General features: G+C 50.9%; 2 protein-coding genes across 6 annotated transcripts in view; one reads left to right on the top strand and one right to left on the bottom strand.

Annotated features, from left to right (window-relative positions):
- LOC138747254 (cyclin-T1-like) overlaps positions 1–16,210 on the top strand; it is a 45,090-nt gene extending 28,880 nt beyond the window's left edge. For 3 of the 5 annotated variants that reach the window (XM_069906309.1, XM_069906307.1, XM_069906304.1), the window contains 6 exons: positions 2,457–2,517; positions 3,745–3,807; positions 5,444–5,489; positions 6,407–6,570; positions 14,004–14,074; positions 14,497–16,210. In XM_069906309.1, the coding sequence (XP_069762410.1) occupies positions 2,457–2,517; positions 3,745–3,807; positions 5,444–5,489; positions 6,407–6,570; positions 14,004–14,074; positions 14,497–15,258 (1,167 nt within the window). In that variant the 3' untranslated portion in view covers positions 15,259–16,210. The remainder of the gene's footprint in view (positions 1–2,456; positions 2,518–3,744; positions 3,808–5,443; positions 5,490–6,406; positions 6,571–14,003; positions 14,075–14,496) is intronic. The other 2 variants (XM_069906308.1, XM_069906306.1) reach the window with 1 other exon arrangement.
- Positions 16,211–18,498: 2,288 nt separating this feature from the next.
- On the bottom strand, positions 18,499–20,494 carry cldn12 (claudin 12). Its single transcript, XM_069906294.1, has 2 exons — positions 20,007–20,494; positions 18,499–19,897 (listed from the first exon to the last, which is right to left on the bottom strand). The coding sequence occupies exon 2, from the start codon at positions 19,866–19,868 to the stop codon at positions 19,131–19,133; it is 738 nt and encodes a 245-aa protein (XP_069762395.1). The 5' UTR covers positions 19,869–19,897; positions 20,007–20,494; the 3' UTR covers positions 18,499–19,130.
- Between the last annotated feature and the right edge of the window lie 1,041 nt (positions 20,495–21,535).

The following is a 21,535-nucleotide window of genomic DNA, read 5'->3' as shown; positions in this document are numbered from 1 at the left end:
CAACTACCTTAAAAATATCCCACTTCTCCTGATCTTTGACGAAAGAGCTGCAATGACTTGCAAACTCGCGAGATAAAAGAATAACCTTACGTCTGCTGCAAATGGACGCCCCCTTATTTTGTATTCTGTTACAGTAGGAACTAGTCTCTCCACATCTACGTGTCAAAACCGCCTCAGTTACTTATTCCCTTTCGTTTCTCTAAACTCCAGAGGATACAAGCCCAGCCTGTCCAAACTGTCCTCATGGAACATACCACCCATTACAGGGAAGGTCTAGTAAATCTTCTCTGAACTCCTCCCAATCTACTAATGGCCTTCCCTATTAATAAGGAGATGGGCTCTATCCATAGTCCTCCAGATGTGGTCTCACCAACACCCTGTTCTACTCGTACCCCTCTCAATAAATAATTGTTAGCTTTTCAAACTCTTTGCTGTGCTCACAGACTGACCATTCATGAATCACACATGAAATCACCCAGATCGCTTTGCTTCTCAGAATTCCCCATCCTCTCACCATGCAGTCCAAAAGCTCCTTTTTTAATTTTTCCTGCTGGATTAAACATTTTCTCTTTACTGTGCCTCATATTGTCATATTGTGTGTCAGTGTGCAGTGTCACAGTGAGTCAAAGAGTGCAGGGTGCAGTGTTATAGCAAGTCTTACCCGCTTTTACATAGAACCTTCAAGACAGCTTTCCTCTTGCTTTTATATGCTCCACCTACCTGCATGAACGCAGAAAAGGTGGATTGGAGGGTCCATTTCCCTCCACGCTGAGGTGGACTGAAGTCGCAATGCCTCCTGCCTAAACTGATGAGCGCTAAAACCAACTCAAAAAGGGGGTGGGTGATGACATCATCAGCCAGCAACTGAAGAGCGTGAATTTTAAAGTACCCATCTGCGAAGAAGGAGATTATGATGCGCAGAAGATCTGCTTGAGTTCTAAGACTGCTAGAAAAGATCTCCACTAGTACTCGTACCTGCTGTTCAGTGGCAATTATTATGCATAGGGCGCTTTCACTTCCCGGCATGCATGTTCCACATCACAATGGAGGGCGGTGGTGCTGTACTACTGCCCTGCCCCTTTCGCTAATCTTGGCTATATACAGCATGGCCTTAATCCAACCGAGAACCCATTTAAACTTATCTAGGTCGCGTCCACAAGCGATTTGAACAGGAAAGTAGCTGACCCGGTTACTTCGGTGACATCAGCGCTTGCGTGCTGCCATCACAGGGAACCCCCTGTCTGAAGTACCTGCCACAATTGGGTGGAGAGAGGGGTCACTGCCGTGGGGCCTGGGATGGGGAGGGGTGGGGGGGAGGTTGCTGTCGTTGGAGGTGGGAGGAGAGAGGGTGGCCCACAATTGGCAGGGGAGTGTGGTCGCAGCCATGGGGGGAGGTTGCCACTTGGTGGGGTGGTGTGGCACGATTGGCGGGGAGACGTCGTTGCCGCAGCGCGGGGTGGGGGTGCCACGATCGGCGAGAGAGAGGTCGCTGCCGTGGGGGGAGGAGAAGATGTCGCTACCATTGGGAGGGGAGAGTGGGGGGCCATGAACTGTCACTCCAGTTCGCAGGGATGGCTCAACGTTCGCGGCAGCAGGACGTTGCTGAGGGGGGCACACAATTGACGGGGTGGGTGTCAATTGACAGTGGGGGTGGTGACTGACAGGGAGAAGGGTGATTGACGGTGGGTGATGACTAATGGGAGGGGTGACTGAAGGTGGGGAGGGGGTGGGGGAGACTGACTACCGATAGTTCCCGTGAGTGCGTGACGCATCATTTACCGCATCATCGCGGAGATGGGATCCCCCTTAAATTGCTGGCTTAATGGGTCATTCCCCCGCAGCTTAAAAGGTGCTTCCAGCATCTTTGCCCCAGTAATTGCACCTGGGTCCAAAGAGGGCTACCCAAGTGCTGCAATTTAAAAGACCCTTGTGAGTCACAGGGTGGTAGGGGCAGGGGGAGGAGAACAGACCAACAGTTAAGAGGTCACAGGTTGATAAAGATGAGAGGGGTAGCTGTCGAATGGACAGGGAAGGGAGAGGGGAGCTGGAGGAAGAGAAAGAGAGAGACTCGGGGGAGGAATTTAATAAAAATTGGAAAAGTCCATGTTAATGCCATCCGATCGGAGAGTGCCCAGACGGAATATTAGGTTTTGTTCCTTCAATTTGTGGGTAGTCTCAGTTTGACTGTGCATGACGCCATGGACAGACTTGTCTGTGTGAGACTGGATTGATCTTGGTGATGGTCAGCAGGGAGTCTGTGTGATGAAGGACGTATTTCACTGCTGTATGACTCGAAGGAGGGTTTGAGGGTGACATATTGTGGATCAAGTGGGGGATTGGGTGAGAGTAATGTGGTGATTGTGGTTTGGAACCGAGGATGAAGAAGCCCAAAGGTGTGGCTATGAAATTGTCTTGGTTCCACTGGTCTGATAACTCTGCTGTTCTCTTTACCACAGGCCTATTTGCAGGAAGCACAGGACCTGGTCATTCTAGAGAGTGTCATACTGCAGACCCTGGGTGAGTTCAGAGGCTGAGCAGGGCTGGACGCATGGAGATGGGGTGGGCAGTGGAAATACAAAGCCACATGTTACAGCCACATCCAGGCTATGGAGCTGCCAGGGTGAGAGCCACAGAATGTGGCTAGGCAACATCTTTAACCAAAATTTAATTTGTTTCCAGACTGACACTTTCCATCCTTTGGGAAGCTGCTCCCTGCAACATGCAGTCAGGCTGAGGGGCAGAACAGCCTCCCATTCCCCTGTATAAGGACAGGGAAGTGTTGCAGAGAGGGGCTGAATAACCTCTTGCCCCGGTGCAATGGGCCAGAGAGAGGTTGAATGGCCTCCCGAGCCCATGTAACAGACCAGAATGGGGCTAAATGACCTCCTGTCCTGGTGAAACTGGCAAGAGAGGGGTTGAACAGCCTCCTGTCTCAGTGTGACAGGCCTGACAGGGATTGAATGGCCTCCTGTCCCAATGTAATAGGTTGGAGAGAGGCTGAATGGCCTCCTGTCCCAATGTAATAGGATGGAAAGGGGCTGAATGGCCTCCTGTTCCAATGTAACAGCCAGAGAGGGGATGAATGGCTTCCATTCCCAGCGTAAGAGGCTAAGAGGGGCTGAATAGCCTCTTGCCCCAGTGCAGTGGGCCAGAGAGGGGTTGAATGGCCTCCCGAGCCCATGTAAGAGATCAGAGTGGGGCTGAATGGCTTCCTGTCCTGGTGAAACAGACCAGAGAGGGGTTGAACAGCCTCCTGTCTCAGTGTAACAGACCTGAGAGGGGTTGAATGGCCTCCTGTCCCAGTGTAACAGGCTGGAGAGAGGCTGAATGACTTCTTGTCCAGGTGTGACAGGCCAAAGAGGGGATGAACAGCCTCCAGTCCTGTGAAACAGACTGAGAGGGGCTGAATGGCCTCCTGTCCTTGTGTGACAACCCAGAGAGGGACTGACTGGCATCCTGACCCAGTATGACAGGTTCAAAAGCTGCTGAAAGTCCTGTCTTCCCTGATAACAAGCAAGAGAGGGTCTGAACATTGTCTACCTGTTGCCATATAACAGGTCTTCAAGGGGCTGAAGGGCCTGCTGTTCCTGTGGAGGATGCGGAACAGGCTGGTGTTAGCTGCAGGTATCTCTGTCACTAGGCCAGGCCTGGAAGTTCCAAGCGAGCATCTCTCGCCTCTCCATTTGTTCTGCTTCTGTCTTGTCCTGTTCACTTCCTAACTTTGCTGTGACCTCTCTCTTCCAGGGTTTGAGATCACCATTGACCACCCACACACCCATGTGGTGAAATGCACACAACTAGTGAGAGGTAAGGGGGTGAGCAGACAGTAATGGGAGCAATACCGTGATGTGTCGTAGAGTGCTGCATCACAGAAACAGGCCATTTGGCCAAACACCTCCATGTTCTCCATCAGTCACCCATCAATACTGATCCCAGAGCACACGGAGCCCACCGCACAGCATGGGTTCTTCCCTTCTCTGCCTTGCCGATTCAAGTGCTGCTCCAGGGAGTCTAAAACTAGAGGGCACAGGTTTGAGGGGAGAGATTTAAAGGGGACCCGAGGGGCACCTTCTTCACAGAGGGTGGTGGGTGTGTGGAACGAGCTGCCACAGGAAGTGGTGGAGGTGGGGGACAAACACACCGTGTAACAGACATTTGCATGATTTAAAAAAATTTAGACAGATAGTACTACAACAGGCCATTTCGCCCACAAGCCTGTTCTGCCCAATTACAGTCAATTAACTAAAAACCCTGGTACATTTTGAACGATGGGAGGAAACTGGAGCCTGCAAGGAAAACCCACACAGGTATGGGGAGAATGTAAAAATTGCTTACAGACAGCGTAGGATTCGAACCCCTGTCCTGATGGCTGGCGCTGTAACAGCGTTGCGCTAACCACTACGCCAACCATGTTGCACTTTATGGGCAGGAAAGTTCAGAGGATAGGGGAAAAATGCAGGCAAATTGGACAAGCCAGAAGGCCAACTTGGTCAGCATGGATGAGTTGGTTTAAATTGCCTGTTTCATGCTCAATGACTCTATGACCCCCCCCACCATGGTAAAACGACTTACTTTCTGCTCTCCCCAACACCCCTCATAATGGTGTCCACATCCATTGGGTCCACCCTCACTGCTCTGATCCAGAGAGAACAAACCCTGTCTCTGTAACCCCTCCTCCCCCCTCCACCCCTTCCTGTCTCTGTAACCCACTCTGGTCCTGACACCCCTCCGTATCGCTGTAACCCCTTCCAGTCCCCACTCCCCACCTTATCTCTGTAACCCTCTCCAGTCCCAACACCTCTCCCTATCTCTGTAACCCCCTCCAGTCCCAATACCCCTCCCTATTTTTGTAAACCCACCCTCCTGTTCCTACACCCCTCCCTAAATCTGTAACCCCCTTCAATCCCCTACACCTCTCTTTATGTAACCCCCTCTGGTCCTCACACTCCTCCCTGTCTCTGTAACCCCCTCTGGTCCCCCACACCCCTCATTGTCTCTTAACCCCTTCTGGTCCCACACCCCTCCCTGTCTCTGTAATCCCCTCTGGTCCCACACCCCTCCCTAACTTTGTCATCCCTATCTTTGTCACCCCCTCCAAGTCCCTACACCCCTCCCTATTTTTGTAACCCTCTCCAGTCCCTACACCCCTCCCTGTCTCTGTAACCCTCTCTGGTTCCTACACCTGTGCTTATGTCTGGAACTCTGTCTTGTTCCCTGAGACTACCCCCTGAGACCACCCAAGCTGCTGATGGGTATCTCAGTGCTTCTCGCTTGCTCAGAGATGGGAACATTCTGGAGACAGTATTAGCATTGCAGCAAAATGCTGCCATTGTTTTCAATCCATTTGTGTCTCTGTTTGGAATATAACACTAACTTCTCTCATTCTCTCTACCCCCTGCCCCATTATATTCTCCCCACCCTACCCACCATCCTCTCTCTCCAGCGAGCAAGGATCTGGCACAGACTTCCTACTTCATGGCTACCAACAGGTTATTTATCACTGCATCCACTGTGGTGCAGTGGCCAACTTTCTTTCTATTTACAATCCTCCCCTCTGCTTCTCATTCCCTCCATCATCCACTTCCGCCATCCCCCTCCAATCCTTCTCCTCGGCCGTGGCTCTGCCTGTAATGGACATGGTCGCCTGCGAATGGGGAGACCATGAGACATGAGTGTCCAGCTGTTTCTGCCATAGCACAGAGCTACTCACACACCTCAAGGGTCTGTGTCTGTTTATCAGTGTCTGCAAGGCTCCTTGAGAAAACATCTATGTACATTGTGTATGTGTCTCTCTATGTTAGGTGTACGTGAGAGCTTTATCTGTATGGTGTACATGCCTGTATGTTTTGTGTGCATGTGTGGTGCCTGTTGTATGTGATGCGTGCTGTGTGTTTTGTCTGTGACTATTGTGTCTGTATGTATGTTCTGTGTATGTGCACATCTATCTGCGCACGTGTCTATGCATGTGTGTGTCTGTATGTGTTAGTCTGTGCACACGTGCCTGTATGTGTTTGCACATGTGCACATGCATGCCTGTGTGTGTGCTCACCTGTATGCGTGTGTCTGTGCAAGTGTGCTGGCATGTCTGTGCTTGCGTATGCTTTTGTGTGTGTGTGTGTGTGTGTGTGTGTGTGTGTGTGTGTGTGTGTCTGTGTCTGTGCCCGCGTGTGCCTATATGTGTGTCCCAGTGTGTGCGTGTTTGCCTGACCGCCCGGCACAAACTCCAGCCTGCCCTTTGGGAGACACCCTGGTGGAAGGGGTAGGCTGAGGTTCCAGCCTAGCCCCAAGTCCTGTCCCTGAGCTTGCTGCTGACACCATCACCCCGCGCGTGGGCTGCATCAATCTAGCCACCAGCAGCGTGCTAGATGACGTGACATTGTACCTTCTCTCCCCACAACATATGCAGCCTCCACCTCACCACATTCTGCTTGCAGTACCAGCCTCCAGTGGTGGCTTGTGTCTGCATCCACCTGGCCTGCAAGTGGTCCAACTGGGAGATCCCTGTCTCCACCGATGGCAAGAACTGGTGGGAGTACGTCGACCCCACCGTCACACTCGAGCTCTTGGATGGTGAGTTACTTCTGGAGTGAAACATGAAAGCCTGGATATGGATAGGAGGACAGGAAAGAGGAAAGGTGAGAAGTGATAGAGGGAGGAGGGAGTGTTTTTTGCTCTGTGAAAGCAGAGATGGGGAAAGGAGACAAAAGGAAAGAGAGAGCTAGAGGAAAGGAGAAATTGGGCAATCAAGTTCAACAGTTGAAGACAAAAGGGGGAGCAGTCATTGTTGGAGTAGGATGAGTCAGGGTGGTAAGGCTTTATCACAACAGGCTTTGACAAGAACAAGTAAAAGGCAATGAATAGTCGGAACCCTATTCGAGGAACAAAAAGGATTCAGCAGGTAAGCACAGGTAAAGACAGGTTTTAGATATATACAGGTGCTCCTCAACTTACAATGCGGTTGAGTTCCAGCAACTCCATCGTAAGTAAAAAATATATATCGTAAGTTGAAAATACTGCACCTACCCTTTTTTATAATTAAATTTTGAATACCTTGATACCACACTGAAAAAAACCATTAACGTACACAACTGAAAGCACACTGGACATTGAAGCATTGAACTAAAATTAATTGCTGGATAGCAACAAGGTCATCAATTTCACTCATTCACGTGATCGCTACAGAGACTGCAAGCATGGTTGAGTCAGCATTGCGAGAGAGTATGGTGTATGATACTCCCGCGTGAGGCTGCCATTGCCCAGCATTGCGAGAGAATAGTGTACCACACATCGCAAGCACGGGAACCGATCAGAATTCAAAATTGAAAGCACAGATCTGAACCATCGTAACGTTGAAAAATCGTAATTGGAGGAGCACCTGTATTTTGTTCACCTCGTCATAACAATGGGAATGGCAGCCAAGGGAGGGGAATGCTCCTTTTGCAGAATGTAGGTCATCAGGGAAACCAGCAGTATCCCTGACAACTTCATCTGCGAGAAGTGGATCCAGTTGCAGCTCCTGACAAGCTGAATTAAGGAATTGGAGCTGGAGTTGGATGAACTGTGGATCATTCAGGAGGCAGAGGGGGGTGATAGACAGGAGTTATGGGGACCTAGGAGGCAGGAGGAGGGAAAGGGAACAGGCAGGCAGTGCGTGACACCCCTGTGCTATTCCCTCAATAACAAGTATACCATGGGGGGGGGAAACGACTTACCAGGGACAAGCCACAGCGATCAGGTCTCTGGCACAGAGTCTGGTCCTGTAGCTAAGAAGGGAAGGGAGGAGAAGAGGCGAGCTGTAGTGATAGGGAATTCCATAGTTAGGGGGACAGATAAGAGGTTCTGTGGAAGAGATTGAGTATCCCAGATGGTACGTTGCCTCCTTGGTGCCAGGGTCCAAAATATCTCAGATCGAGTTCACGGCATCCTCAGGAGGGAGGGTTAGCAGCCAGAAGTAGGTCTATGTAGGGACAAATGAGATGGGTAGGAGGGGTGAGGAGGTCCTACAAAGAGAGTTCATGGAGTGAGGCACTAAGTTAAAGGACAGGACTTTCAGGGTAGTGATCTCAGGATTGCTACCCATGCCACGTATTCGTGAGGTTAGAAATTAAGAGTGAGGGATATTCAAACTAGAGGGCATGGTTTAAGATTGAAGGGGGAAAATTATAAGGGGAACATGAGGGGAAATTTCTTCATGCAAAGGGTGGTAGGGATGTGGAATGAGCTTCCGGCAGATGTGGTTGAGGCGGGATCATTGGTTACATTTAAGGAAAGACTGGATAGTTAAATGGAGAGGAGAGGACTGGAGGGGTATGGACCGGGTGCTGGTCAGTGGGACTAGGAGGGTGGGGATTTGTTACGGCATGGACTAGGAGGGCCGAACTGGCTTGTTCTGTGCTGTAAGTGGTTATATGGTTAAATAGGATAAAGCAGCTTAAAATGTGGCTAAAGACATGGTGCAGGAGAGAGGGCTTCATATTTCTGGATCATTGGGCTCTCTTCCAGGGAAGGTAGGGACCTGTTCCGACTGGACAGTTGACATCTGAACTGGAAGGGGACTAATATCTTTGTGGGAAGGTTTGCTGGTGCTGCTCTGGTGGGTTTAAACTAGATTTGCAGGGGGAGGGGAACCAGAGTGCCAGACCAGATAGAGGAGTGGAGGAGGGAAAAGATGATGTGAAAATTGCAGGCACTGTAAGAAGTCAATGGGTTGTATGTGGTGGAAAAGTTGTCAGGTACATCTACTTCAATGCAAAAGGTATTGTAAGAAAGGCACGTGGAATTATGACATTGTGGCTATTAGTGAAACTTGGTTGCAGGAGGGGCAGGACTGGCAGCTCAATGTTCTGTTGCTTTAGACACAATGGGGCGGTGGGGGTGGGGGGGAGGAGAGGCTCTGCTTGTCAGGGAAAATATCACAGCTGTGCTCAGGTAGGACAGACCAGAGGGCTCATCTACTGAGGCTATATGGGTGATGCTGAGGAATGGGAAAGGTATGAGCACACTCATGGGGTTGTACAATATGTTTCTGATTATCCGAAATGCTTGGGACCAGAACTTTACCAATTAACTGGATTTTTTTTGATAACCGAGAAATTACTTTAAGCAGCCCAGTAGCATCAGTAGGATACTTGTATCGGCTGTCGCCAATCCCCGACACCTCCTCACCACCTTCACTGATCCCACCCAGGAGCCCAAGGTCCCTGCTCCTGCCAGGGAGTCTTGAGTTCCCGTTCCTGCCGCCATCACCAATCCCCAACACCTCCCCAACGCTGTCGCCATCTTGCCTGGGAGCCCGAGGTCCCCGCTCTTGCCTGGGATGCCTCTCTCCTTGATAACGCTGGGACAGCGGAGAACGAAGTACAGTGGAGAATAAAGAGAAGTGTAAAGAGAGAGGGGAGGGAGATAACTGAAATGAGGACAATCTCCCCATGCGCTGCCTGACCCACCAACTTCCTCCAGTTGCTCGCTCCAGTCTGCTTCTCTGAGCTTACATCCAGTCGTTCAGCTGGTTCTGAGCTCTCTTACCAAACTGGCACTAACAACGCGACAGAGCCCCACATGATCACGTTGGGTAAAAAAAAAATTCAACTTGTGACATCATGTTACTGCTGAAAAAATTTATGGATAACTGAGAATTTTGGTAAATTGGTTTTCGGATAATCGAAAACATATGGTATTATAGACCACCCAACAGTCAGCAAGAATTGGAGAAGCAAATCTATAGGGATATAGCAGAAAGCTGCAGGAGACATAAGGTTGTGATAGTAGGAGATTTTAACTTTACACATATTGACTGGAACTTCCATATTGTAAAAGGGCTGGATGTGTTGGAGTTTTTCAAATGTGTTCAGGAAAGTTTTCTAAATCAATATATAGAAAAACCAACTAGAGAGGAGGCTGTATTGGATCTACTATTAGGGAACAAGACAGGACAGGTGACAGAGGTGTGTGTAAGGTGTTATGAACTAACAATTTTATGAAGCAACAAAGGAACAGCAATGGAAAATTTACCAGACAATGGTAAATTCAAAATAATAGTTTTTATTAAACTATTAATAACATAACATTATTTACTTATCTCTAAACATAACTCTAACTTAATTCCCACTAGGCACAAATGTGTGTGTGTGTCAAAATCCAAACCATTACAGTTGGAGCTTGTTTGAAAAATCCATTTTAAACTTCAGCATCAAACATCTTGTGTTGCTTGAAGATATTTAAATTGCAGTTCAGAGGTAATTTTGAAGCACTTTTAAACATCATGTCTTCAGATCTCTTTAAACTCATGAGTCTTTTGATGAGTGTCTTTTCGAGAGATATTCTTCATACGAGTGTTTTCACAAGTTTTCCCCTATCTTGTTAGGGTTACAGAACTGTAATCTTCATGATGAGTTCTTTCTTAATCAAAAGCGAATGGTCTTACTTGCTTTAAAGCCACTTATTTTGAGTATATCCTATGATAAGGATAATACAGAACAGCATCTCCCTCAGGATAGTCAATCTCTTCAGTCTGGTTATATGGTTCTCTGAAATCATGTGGCATGATATCACCACTGTTTCAGTTTCATTTCTTCCAAAATACAATCATGGTAGATGACCTTTTGCCTTCCTTCAAATGATCACTTCACATCCATAAAAACATCTGACCTCATCTTTGTCCAAGAGGTTTAAGTGGTTTATGACTCCCTAACATATGAGCATGTCGCTCGAAAAAAAACTTGATTAATTGCACAACTGCCAGCATAATGCTGTGTATAGAACCAATGTTCTGGATTCAATTAACACCCACTTTAGTTCCATTATGATCTGGTTCTGCCAGACTCAACAACTCTGAAATGAACTCTCTCGCTCTGAGTCTCTGTAAATGTGGTGGGTGACCTTTGTGTGACCCTGTCCAGCCAACAATTCCCTAACTAGAAATATATTTAATTCTATAACTAAGCTCTACCAAGAAATATATATTATATAACTAAAGATTTTTAACTTTAAAGATTAATATTAACAAGGGGAATATTTTGGGTCCAGTGATCATAATGTCATTAGTTTCATTAATTATGGAGAAGGATAGGTCTGGTCGTCAAATTAATTCTAAATTGGAGAAAGGCCAATTTTGAAGAAATGAGAAAGCATCTAAAACGCATGGATTGGGATGTTGTTTTCTGGCAAGGACGCGCGAGGTAAGTGGAGGACCTTCAAAGGTGACAATTTGAGAGTAGAGTTTGTAAGTTTCTGTCAGATTCAAAGGAAAGGTTAGCAGGTATTGGGAATCTTGGTTTTCGAGGGATATTGGGGATCTAGTTCGGAAGAAGAGAGAGGGGTATAACAGGCAAAGGCAACAAGGAGCAAATGAGCTTGAGGGGTATAAAAATGCAAGAAAAACCTCAAGAAAGAAATCAGGAGGGTAAAAGACAACGTGAAGGGTTTCTACAGGAATATTAAGAGCAAAAGGATAGTAAGGGACAAAATTGGTTCCTTGAAGATCAGAGTGGTCGGCTTTGTATGGAGCCAGAAGAGATGGGGGAGATTGTAAATGTTTTTTTCATCAGTATTCACTCAGGAAAAGGGCACAGAGTCGTGGGAAGTGAGGAAAACAAGCAGTGAGGTTATAGAACCTGTACAGATTAAAGAGGAGGAAGTGCTTGCTGTCTTAATAAGAGTGGATATATCCCTAGGGCCTGACAAGATATTCCCCCGGACTTTGAGGGGAGGCTAGTGTAGAAATTACAGGGGCTCTGGCAAAAATATTGAAACTCCTTAGGTTTGGAAGGTAGCTCATTGTTTAAAAAAAGCTCCAAAAGTAACCCTGGAAATTATAAGGTGGTGAGCCTGACATCAGTAGTAGGTAAATTATTGGAAAGTGTTCTAAGAAATTGGATATACAATTATTTGGATAGCCATGTACTGATTTTTCGAGGAGGTTACCAGGAAAGTTGACTTTAGTATGGCCTTTGATAAGGTCCCACATGGGAGGTTAGTCAGGAAGGTTCAGATGCTCGGTATTCATGGTGAAGTACGTAGTGAACTGGATTTGACAATGACTGGACGGGAGAAGCCAGAGAGTAGTGGTGGATGATTGCTTCTCAGATTGGAGGCTTGTGACCAGTCTCAGGGATCGGTGCTGGGACCATTGTTGTTTGTCATCTATATCAATGATCTGGATGGTAATGTGGTAAATTCGATCAGCAATCTGCAGGTGACACTATGATTGGAGACATTGTGGACAATGAAGAAGGTTTTCAAAGCTTGCAGAGGGATCTGGACCAGCTGGAAAAATGGGCTGAACAATGGCAGATGGAATTTAATGCAGACAAGTGTGAGGTGTTGCATTTTGGAAGAACAAACCAAGAAAGGACGTACACAGTGAATGGTTGGGCACTAAGGAGTGCGGTAGAACAGAGGGATCAGGGAATACAGATACATGATTCCTTGAAAGTGGCATCACAGATGGATAGGGTTGTAAAGAGAGCTTTTGGCATATTGACCTTCATAAATCAAAGTATTCAGTATGAGAGTTGGGATGTTATGTTGAAGTTATATAAGGCATTGGTGAGGCCAGATTTGGAGTATTGTGTGCAGTTTTAGTCACCTAACTACAGGAAAGATATCATTAAATTGAAAGAGTGCAGAGAAGTTTTACTCAGATGTTCCCTGGACTTCAGGAACTGAGTTACAGGGAAAAGTTAAACAGGTTAGGACTTTATTCCTTGGAGCGTAGAAGAATGAGGGGAGATTTGATAAGAGGTATTTAAAATTGAGGGGGATAGATATAGTAAATGTAGGTGGGCTTTTTTCAGAGGGAAGGTGAAATACAAATGAGAGGACGTGGGTTAAGAGTGAAAGGGGAAAAGTTTAGGGGGAACTTCTTCACACAGAGAGGTGAGAGTGTGGGACAAGTATCTAGCTGAAGTGAATGCGGGCTCAATTTTAACATTTAAGAAGAATTTGGACAGACAGATACATGACTGGATAGAGGTCAGTGGGACTAAGCAAAAAAAAGGTTCAGCACAGGCTAGATGGGCCGAAGGGGCCTGTTTTTATGCTAAATAAGGAAATATTGGGGGGGGGGGAGGGCGAACAGAAACTGCCAAGTCAATTTTAATGCCATCTGATTGGAGTTTGGCCAGACAGAATGAGGTGGTGTTCCTCCAATTTGCAGGTGGTCTCAGCCTGGCAGTGCACGAGTCTATGTTAGCAAAGGAATGGGGCAAGGAATTTGAATGGGTGGCCACTGGGAGATCCACGCTATTGCAGCAGACAGAGCAGGGGTTCTCAACAAAGTGATCTCCCAGTCTGTGCCCAGTCTCTCCAATGTAGAGGAGACCATTACTCTCCTCTGTATTTGTAGAGTTACCTCTATCAGCACCCCCACTCACAACCACAGACAGGGCTCAGGGTCTGACAGCCCAAAATGGGATTTAGTACAAAATTTCCCCACCTGACCCTGGGTTCAGAAACATTGAAGCTCCCTCTGCTCCATCCCATCACACACTCCCAGATGCAGACAGAGTGAAGTTCCCTCCACACCATCCCCTCACAAATTCTCCCGCCCCATCCCCTCGCACACACCTCCCACCCTGTCCAGTCTCACCCTCTTCCCGTCTCCACACCCCCTATCCTGTCCCCTTGCACCCTCCCCCACCTTGACTGCTTGCACACACTCATCCCCTCCCCCGCCTTGGCCCCTCACACCCCCTGTCCTGTTCCCTCACTCTGTCCCCTTGCATACTCCCCCACCATCCCTTCACACACTCCTGGGCCTGGCATTGATGTACCCCTCTGGGTTAGTCTCTCACAGTTGAGGAAGGGGGGATTTAGGGCAAGATCTGGGAGCGGGATTGCTGTCCTACCCTCCTTCACTCCCTGGACTCTCATTTGGAGGTTCTGAGCCCACTTGTTCCCACCCTGTGAATGGTCTGGGTATTAGGAAGATCTCCTGGCCAAGCCCATCCCCTCTTTGCCTTGTAATTTTGTTTCTAACGAGGGAGAGGGTATTTGTTTTCTAGAACTGACCCACGAGTTCCTGCAGATCCTTGAGAAGACCCCGAATCGCTTGAAGCGCATCAAGAACTGGCGGGTGAGTTGGTGAGGACCTTGTGGGTGACCCCTCGTACTCCGTGCCCCCACTGTCATTCCCTCCCCCTGCCTCATCTCCTCCTGCCCTGACCACCCCCACTGTCACCCCCACCATCTCCCCTTCTGCTGTCTGCCCCCTGACACCCCTCCTGCCTCCACTGTTGCCCCTCCCACCCTGATCACCCCTCCTGCCCCCTCCAACACCTCTATTGCTGCTTCTGCCAACTGCCCCACTCTGTCGTTTCTCTTGTCCCCTCCCTCATTCATCCCGCCCCCTCCTGCCCAGACCACCCCCACCATCATCCCCCGCCCCTTCCTGTCACCTCTCTCACCCCCAATTGCCTTGACTGCCTCCTCCATCACCCCCCCTCGCCCCTTCCATTGCCCCTCTTGACCTGACGGTCCACTCTGTCATTCCTGTAGGCCTGCCAAGCAGCTAAGAAACCGAAGCTGGAGGATCGGGATTCAGAGGAAGGCTGTAGTGAGCTGCCCTCCCAGTGTGCTGGCATCCCATGCGGAGATCTGATAGGGCCAGTGTACGCAGGCAGTGAGGATGACCGAGGAGGCCGGAGGTGGGGGGGAGCGGCCCCCCAGCGTGTGAGCCTCAACCAGTACCGGGCTAAGCGAGCGGAAGAACTGGCCTGGCAACGGCAGAGGTCAGACAGCGGCCCAGCCCCGCAACGAGAGAGAGATCGACGCCCCCGGCAGTACCGGCTGCTGGTGACCGGGGCGAAGCAGGAGCAGGGGGAAGCAGTGGAGACAGAGGAGGATGGGTCAGGGGGCAGGAGGGAGCATCCAGGGAGCCGTCATAGGAGGAGAGAATCGACACACCGTCACAGACATCACCACCACCAATGGGCACGGAGGGGCGAGGTGGAGGGTGGTGAGGGGCACAAACGCAACCAGCTGAGGCCCGGCAAAATGCCAGGACTTTACCCCCATTCCTCTTCCTCAAGGCCTCTAGAACATGCTCCGGTCACCCCTGACACCAACGGACACGGAGCCAGTCACAGTCACTACCAGGATACCTTCAACATGCTAGAATCCCTGCTCACTGCCCAAGGTGTTCCCCGCGGCTTCCAGCATAGTGAGGAACTCAGGGCAGGCTCACAGGCCCCTGGAGGTGGCCGTCCCCCTCCACTCCCTGATGGACCCCCTCCACCTCTCCCACCACTCCCCAAGTGAACCCAGGGGGAGAGAAGGCAGTGAGTCTTCGCCTGTCCTGCGCAACAGGCCAGAGAGAGGCTGGACGGTCTTCCTCTGCCCTGGTGTAACAGGCCAGAGAGGGGCTGAACAGCCTCCTGCTTGTGGTTGGGGGAAGGTCAACTGTGTTCTGCAGCATAAAGGGACCAAGGAATTGTGGTGCAAGGGGTGAGTTGTGTGCGTGTGCATGTACCTGTGTGCATCTATGTCTCCCTGTTTGTCTCTATATTTGTGCGTTTGTATCCATCTGTGTGTGAACATCTATGCTCGGGTCTCTGCATGAATCTGTGTGTGCATCTGCATGCACGTTTGCGTGAATCTGCAAGTGTGAATGAATCTATGTATTTATGTGCGTGCCTCTGTCCCTGTCTCCATATACACATATATTCCATATGTGTGTGTATCCTCTGGACATGTGTGACTGTGCAGGACGAGAAAATATTTTCAATAACTTTATTGAATGTGTGATCTTGAGATGTGAATTGATGTGTGTTACTGAGGAATGTCACTGAGTGAACTTGCAACTTTCTTCTCCCTCTGAAAGATGCAGGGGTGTAAGAGAGTGTCCATTCCCCTCAACGTTCTCTGGAGCAGGGGAAGCCGCTCCATACACACCCTCAACTCTCCAAGCATACTCCATCTTGGGGAGGGGGACAGGGGGAGAAGCAATTGGGCCATGCAGGGAGACAGAAGCCTCCTCTCCCTCAAAAAGTCTTTATGACTCTAATCTACAGAGGTGGGAGCAGTGATCTTGTACATACATTTTTGTATGGTGAACTGTAAAATTAACTCAGGTTTTTTTCTCTGAAGAAAGACAGGGTGAGGGCTGGGGGAAGGAGGGGAGTGTTCATTATGAAACAAACCAGTGTTTACACGTTAATGTACTTTGGAATATGTACAGATTCATGTTATAAAAATTCCCAGTTCTGAATAATTGTGATGTTTGCCTTCTTGCACAGTAATAGGACAGCTCCTCTCCCCACCACCCAACAGAGAGGTGGTGAAGTGAAAGGATACAGCAAAGATGCTGGTGGGAACATGGACCCTTCTCAAGCTGCCCACAATAGGCACTCCCCCCCCCCCTCGGCCCCACCCGGAATGGGCACTCCCCCCCCTCGGCCCCACCCGGAATGGGCACTCCCCCCCTCGGCCCCACCCGGAATGGGCACTTCCCCCCTCGGCCCCACCCGGAATGGGCACTCCCCCCCTCGGCCCCACCCAGAATGGGCACTCCCCCCCTCGGCCCCACCCGGAATGGGCACTCCCCCCCTCGGCCCCACCCGGAATGGGCACTCCCCCCCTCGGCCCCACCCGGAATGGGCACTCCCCCCCTCGGCCCCACCCGGAATGGGCACTCCCCCCCTCGGCCCCACCCGGAATGGGCACTCCCCCCCTCGGCCCCACCCGGAATGGGCACTCCCCCCTCGGCCCCACCCGGAATGGGCACTCCCCCCCTCGGCCCCACCCGGAATGGGCACTCCCCCCCTCGGCCCCACCCGGAATGGGCACTCCCCCCCTCGGCCCCACCCGGAATGGGCACTCCCCCCCTCGGCCCCACCCGGAATGGGCACTCCCCCCCTCGGCCCCACCCGGAATGGGCACTCCCCCCCTCGGCCCCACCCGGAATGGGCACTCCCCCCTCGGCCCCACCCGGAATGGGCACTCCCCCCCTCGGCCCCACCCGGAACAGGGATTTCCCACCCTCGGCCCCACCACAGGCTCCCTCCTCAGCCCCACCCAGAACAGGGACCCCCTCTCACCTAAATTGGGCACTCCTTTCTCACCCCCCCCCCCACCTGGCACTCTCTCCTCACCCTCACCCAGAACCATGTGCAGTTTCGTCCTGTGATTATGTTGGGGGAGCATGTGCAGTTAATGAACAGGTCTGTGCAGTGAATGAAATTGTTATCAACAGGTGGGTGATGTCCACACAGACCTGGTGGCCTGAGAAATCTGTTTCCAAACATCTCAGACACACCAAACCCTCAGGAGGTGCTGGAAAAAAAAAACACCTGACCCAATGAATGCAGAGCCAAATCCATAATTACACATGAGGGCTAAATGTTCATGAATACCTTTCCAGCAGAAGAATGTTCCCACCCAGCATGGTTCTGGCATGTTGCACACTGCTCTCTGCCTGGACAGTGTTGTCACCTTGCCCATTTCACACAAGGCAGAATCCCAGAACCACCAGCTGAACAGAGACAGAGAAAGAGAATGTACTGCTAGTCAGAGCACATTCAGTATGTACCCTCCTGTCCTACCCCAGAGACCCACCAAATCCCACCTGCAGTGGTTGGGGAACTTCAGACCTTACATATTCAAAAGAAAAAAATGAAAACCACCTTTGCTGGAATCTGGAACAATTCTGGAGGACTCAGCAGGTTAGACAGGACCTGTGGAAAGTCAGCATTCCAGGACAGGATGCTTCAAACAGATTACAGTGGGAAGGGGTGGTAGGACACACGTCCAGGGGGAAAGAGACTGGGGAGAAGCAAAGAGGTCTCGGTGCTCTCCTCTCCCCCTCCCCAATCATCTGTCTCTCCTCCTTTTAAACCCAGATAGGCTGGGAGTTTTCTCCTTGGAGTGAAGGATGTTGAGGGGGGATCTTGTAGAGGTTTATAAAATTAAAGGGGGCATGGATAAGGTGGGTGGTCACAGTCTTTTCCCCAGGGTTGGGGAGTCTCAAACTAGAGGGACAGGTTAAAGAGGAGAGATATAAAGGGGACCTGAGGGGCACCTTCTTCACATAGAAGGTGGTGGGTGTGTGGAACGAGCTGGAAGTGGTGGAGGCACAGTTAAACACATTTGGACAGGTCTATGAAGGTTTTGAAGGATTGGACCAAACACAGGCAAATGGGACTGGGCCAGATGTCACATTGGTCAGCATGGAGGAGTTGAGGCAAATGGCCCATTCCATACTGTCAGATTCAGACATTTCTCTTCATCTTTTTGTTAATAACACTTAAATTGTTGTTCCAGTCATGTCAGCTGGTTCTTGATCCTGGTCAGAAGGTAACAACCCTGACCTCAACGCTCTCTCGCTCTCCTCCCCCAAGGCATAAATCAATAGGATGTAAAGTTGTACAAGACACTTGTGAGGCTAAATTTGGAGTGTTGTGTGCACTGAACTACAGGAAACATATCAATTAGATAGAAAAAGTACAGAGAAGATTGACAAGAATGTTGCCCAGACTTCAGGTACAGAGTTACAGAGAAAGGTTAATAAACAGATTAGGACTTTATTCCCTGGAGCGTAGAAGAATGAGGGGAGATTTGATCGCGGTATTTAAAATTATGAAGGGAATAGACAGAGTAAATGAAAGCAGGATTTTCCACTGAGGTTAAGTTAGGCAAGACAAAAATTAGAGGACATGGGTTAAGTGTGAAAGGAGAGAGATTTAGAGGAGTGGGGATCAAGCTACCAGCAGAGGTGATGTGGGCTCGTTTTAACATTTTAAGAGACTGGACAGGTACATGAATGGGAGGGTATGCTCCACATGCACGTTGTTGAGACGAGGCAGAATAACAGTTCGGCACAAACGAGAAGGGCCGAAAGGCCTGTTTCTGTGCTCCAGTGTTTCACAGTTGGTTCGATGTTCTGGAGGTTGTTTAAGATCCCGCAGTCGCTTTTGCCTTCATACCAGTTCTGACAGAAGGCCCGAGGGCAGGCGAACACCATTCCTTTCTGAATCGAGACCCAATATCAATCTCGGAGGGCATAGACGCAACTTCATCACACAGGCTGCAGCATTTCGAGGAGGTGGGTCACCCTCACCTTCCTGAGGGGTGGAGTCGTCCCCACCTCCCCGTCCCCCCCAACTCCTCCCCCCCCTCCCCCCACACAACCCCCCTCAGCAGGCCTGCTGCCTGACCAAGGGGATGTCGATCTCCAGGGTGGAGAGATGGGAGTGGTAGGAGGAAGGGGGCAGATAGGAGGGCAGGCGGCCCGGTGAGGGGGCCAGGGGCTGCCAGAGCGGGGAAGGCAACTCCCGGCAGGAGCCATACCAGAGGAAGAGGAGGCTGCTGGTGAGGAGGAGGCCAGAGGCACTGCCGAGTGCCAGGTAGGCGGCCAGGCCAGGGCTCCACACCGGCCCGTAGCGCTGGTTAAGGCGGGCGGTGTGCGTCAGCAGCCAAGCCGAGGGAGCCAGGGCAAGGGCTGAGGACAGGAGGAAGAGGACGCCGGCCACCAGGTAGCAGCCAGCACTGTTCACCAGGCAGTTGGCCAGACCAGCACGAGGAGCCTGGGAGCTGCAGGCTGCGTGACACATGCCAAGGAGACAGAGTAGAGCGGCAGTGGTACCGGCAGCGAGAGCCAGCGGCAGGGCCAGTTGCAGCAGCCGCAAGTCCAACTGGTCCACTGCACGGTACCAGTCAGCGTCCCGGTAGGAGCAGGCGGCCTGGCCCTGAGCCCGCACACAGCGACTCCACAACCCCTCGCTCACCGTCAGGTTGCGCTCATTCCGGTTCGTGGAGGAGAGTCGCTGCGTGCGCCAACAAGGCAGCAGCGTGGCTCCTAGTAGCACGGCCAGCGAGCACACGCCACACAGCAATGCCAGCACTGTGGCCGGATGCATCTCCCGGCACGACATGGAGCCACGGCACCACCACACGCCGGCACCTGTGGGGAAGGGGGGAAAGAGAGAAATTAGACAGGCAGGGCACGAGGGAGGAGGAGGGGACGGGAAAGGAGAAGAGGGGGAGGGATCCCGGGACAGGTCCCTCGGTACCTTTCTTCCTGTCCTCCGCCGCAAACTCCAGCGTTCGCCCCGCGGCCCTCGGTGTCAGGCCGCCGTCCAGGCCGTCCCGACCCTCGGTGTCAGCTCGTCATTTGCCGCCTCCACCGGGCCAATTCCCCGATCCTATTGGTTCCCACCCCCGTCCGTCAAAGACTGCGCTAAAGGGATGTTGCGCTGCTCCCAGGTTTTATCTCTAATACTCAATCATTCAGTCCTATGACGTAATTGCTTTTCTGCACTGCCATTGGTGACATGCGCGGTACACGGCTCCTGATTGGTGGATGGATGCCTGCGATTGGCAAGTTGCCACAATCGCCTTTCCGTTGTGCTGACGAGACGACGGCGCTACAAAGAGGGACTCTGATTGGTCTCGTTCTGTGACGCTATAGGAGACCCGCTTCTGTTGCCAAGGTGCCCTGCCGAGTGAGTGGGCCTGTGGACTCAGACGTGGCGATGTTGACTACCGGGGTGAGTGGTAGATGGTTCCCCTGCACCTGTGTCTGGCACCATGAACTTCACCAGGCACCATATAGGTCACCAGGCACCATATAGGTCACCAGGCAACCATGTATGTAACGATGCACCGTGTAGGGCAGGGGTGTCAAACTCAAATTCACGGAGGGCCAAAATTAAAAACTTGGACTAAGTCGAGGGCCGAACTAAATATTTATTGAAAATTTTCAACAACATCTGCATGTTTTCTCTTCTTTCAACATATGTAATGTTAAACTTTAGGATAGAACTTTAGAAGGATAATGTTACAGGTCAGGAGTAGGTAGCTCAAGTTCACCCTTTGCTTGACCTGAGGGAAACCTATTTGGTCCCTGTGGAGATGTAGTCAGTATTCACAGGCTGTGTCCATTTTGGCCTGCATCAGGACTCAGCATTTCCTGCTCACTCCTCAGGCTCTAGGTCTCTATTCACCCTCGACCCACCATCCCTCTACCTGACCAGTCCTTTACCCAACCTCTACTCACCCCTCACTCCACTCGCTCTGCCTCTACCCACCCCATCCTATACACGCCCCTCTACTGCCTCTCCCCTCAACCTGTTCCTCCCTCTACCCATCTCTCACCCTGTAATCACCCCTCCCCTACTCGCCCTTCCCTCCCCTTTTACCTCTTCCCTATCCACCCCTCCTTATACTCATCCCTCCCTCTAACTGCCCCTCGCACCACCATAACTTCCCCTGCCCATTACTCCTCACCTACACCCTCTGCCCACCCCTGCTTACCTACCCACTCAGGCCCAGCACGCTGCCGATCAGCCTTTGTGGAACAGCGGGGGCCGTGCACAGCCTGCCATGTCCGTCGCGCTGACAGGAAATCACAGGCGGTCGCCAATCTGCCGCTCCGCTCGACAGGTGGGAGAAGTGACTGGTTGTGCGGGGAGCCTTCCAACTGGCTTGCCGGCTGATGACATCGACAGACTTCTCGTGTTACAATTTTGTTTATCCTGTTCTCAAAGTTTGCACGGTCAACCTGCAACACTCTTGCTCCCTCCGCGTCCCATGGATCTGA

This window comes from Narcine bancroftii, chromosome 12 (genome assembly GCF_036971445.1).
Source record: "Narcine bancroftii isolate sNarBan1 chromosome 12, sNarBan1.hap1, whole genome shotgun sequence".
NCBI lineage: Eukaryota > Metazoa > Chordata > Chondrichthyes > Torpediniformes > Narcinidae > Narcine > Narcine bancroftii.
The sequence above is the reverse complement of the archived record's forward strand: the minus strand, read 5'-3'. Positions and strand labels throughout refer to the sequence as shown.

Coding starts and splice junctions, on each gene's coding strand:
- cldn12 (XM_069906294.1), bottom strand. CDS start 19,868: ATGTCGTGCCGGGAGATGCATCCGGCCACAGTGCTGGCATTGCTGTGT.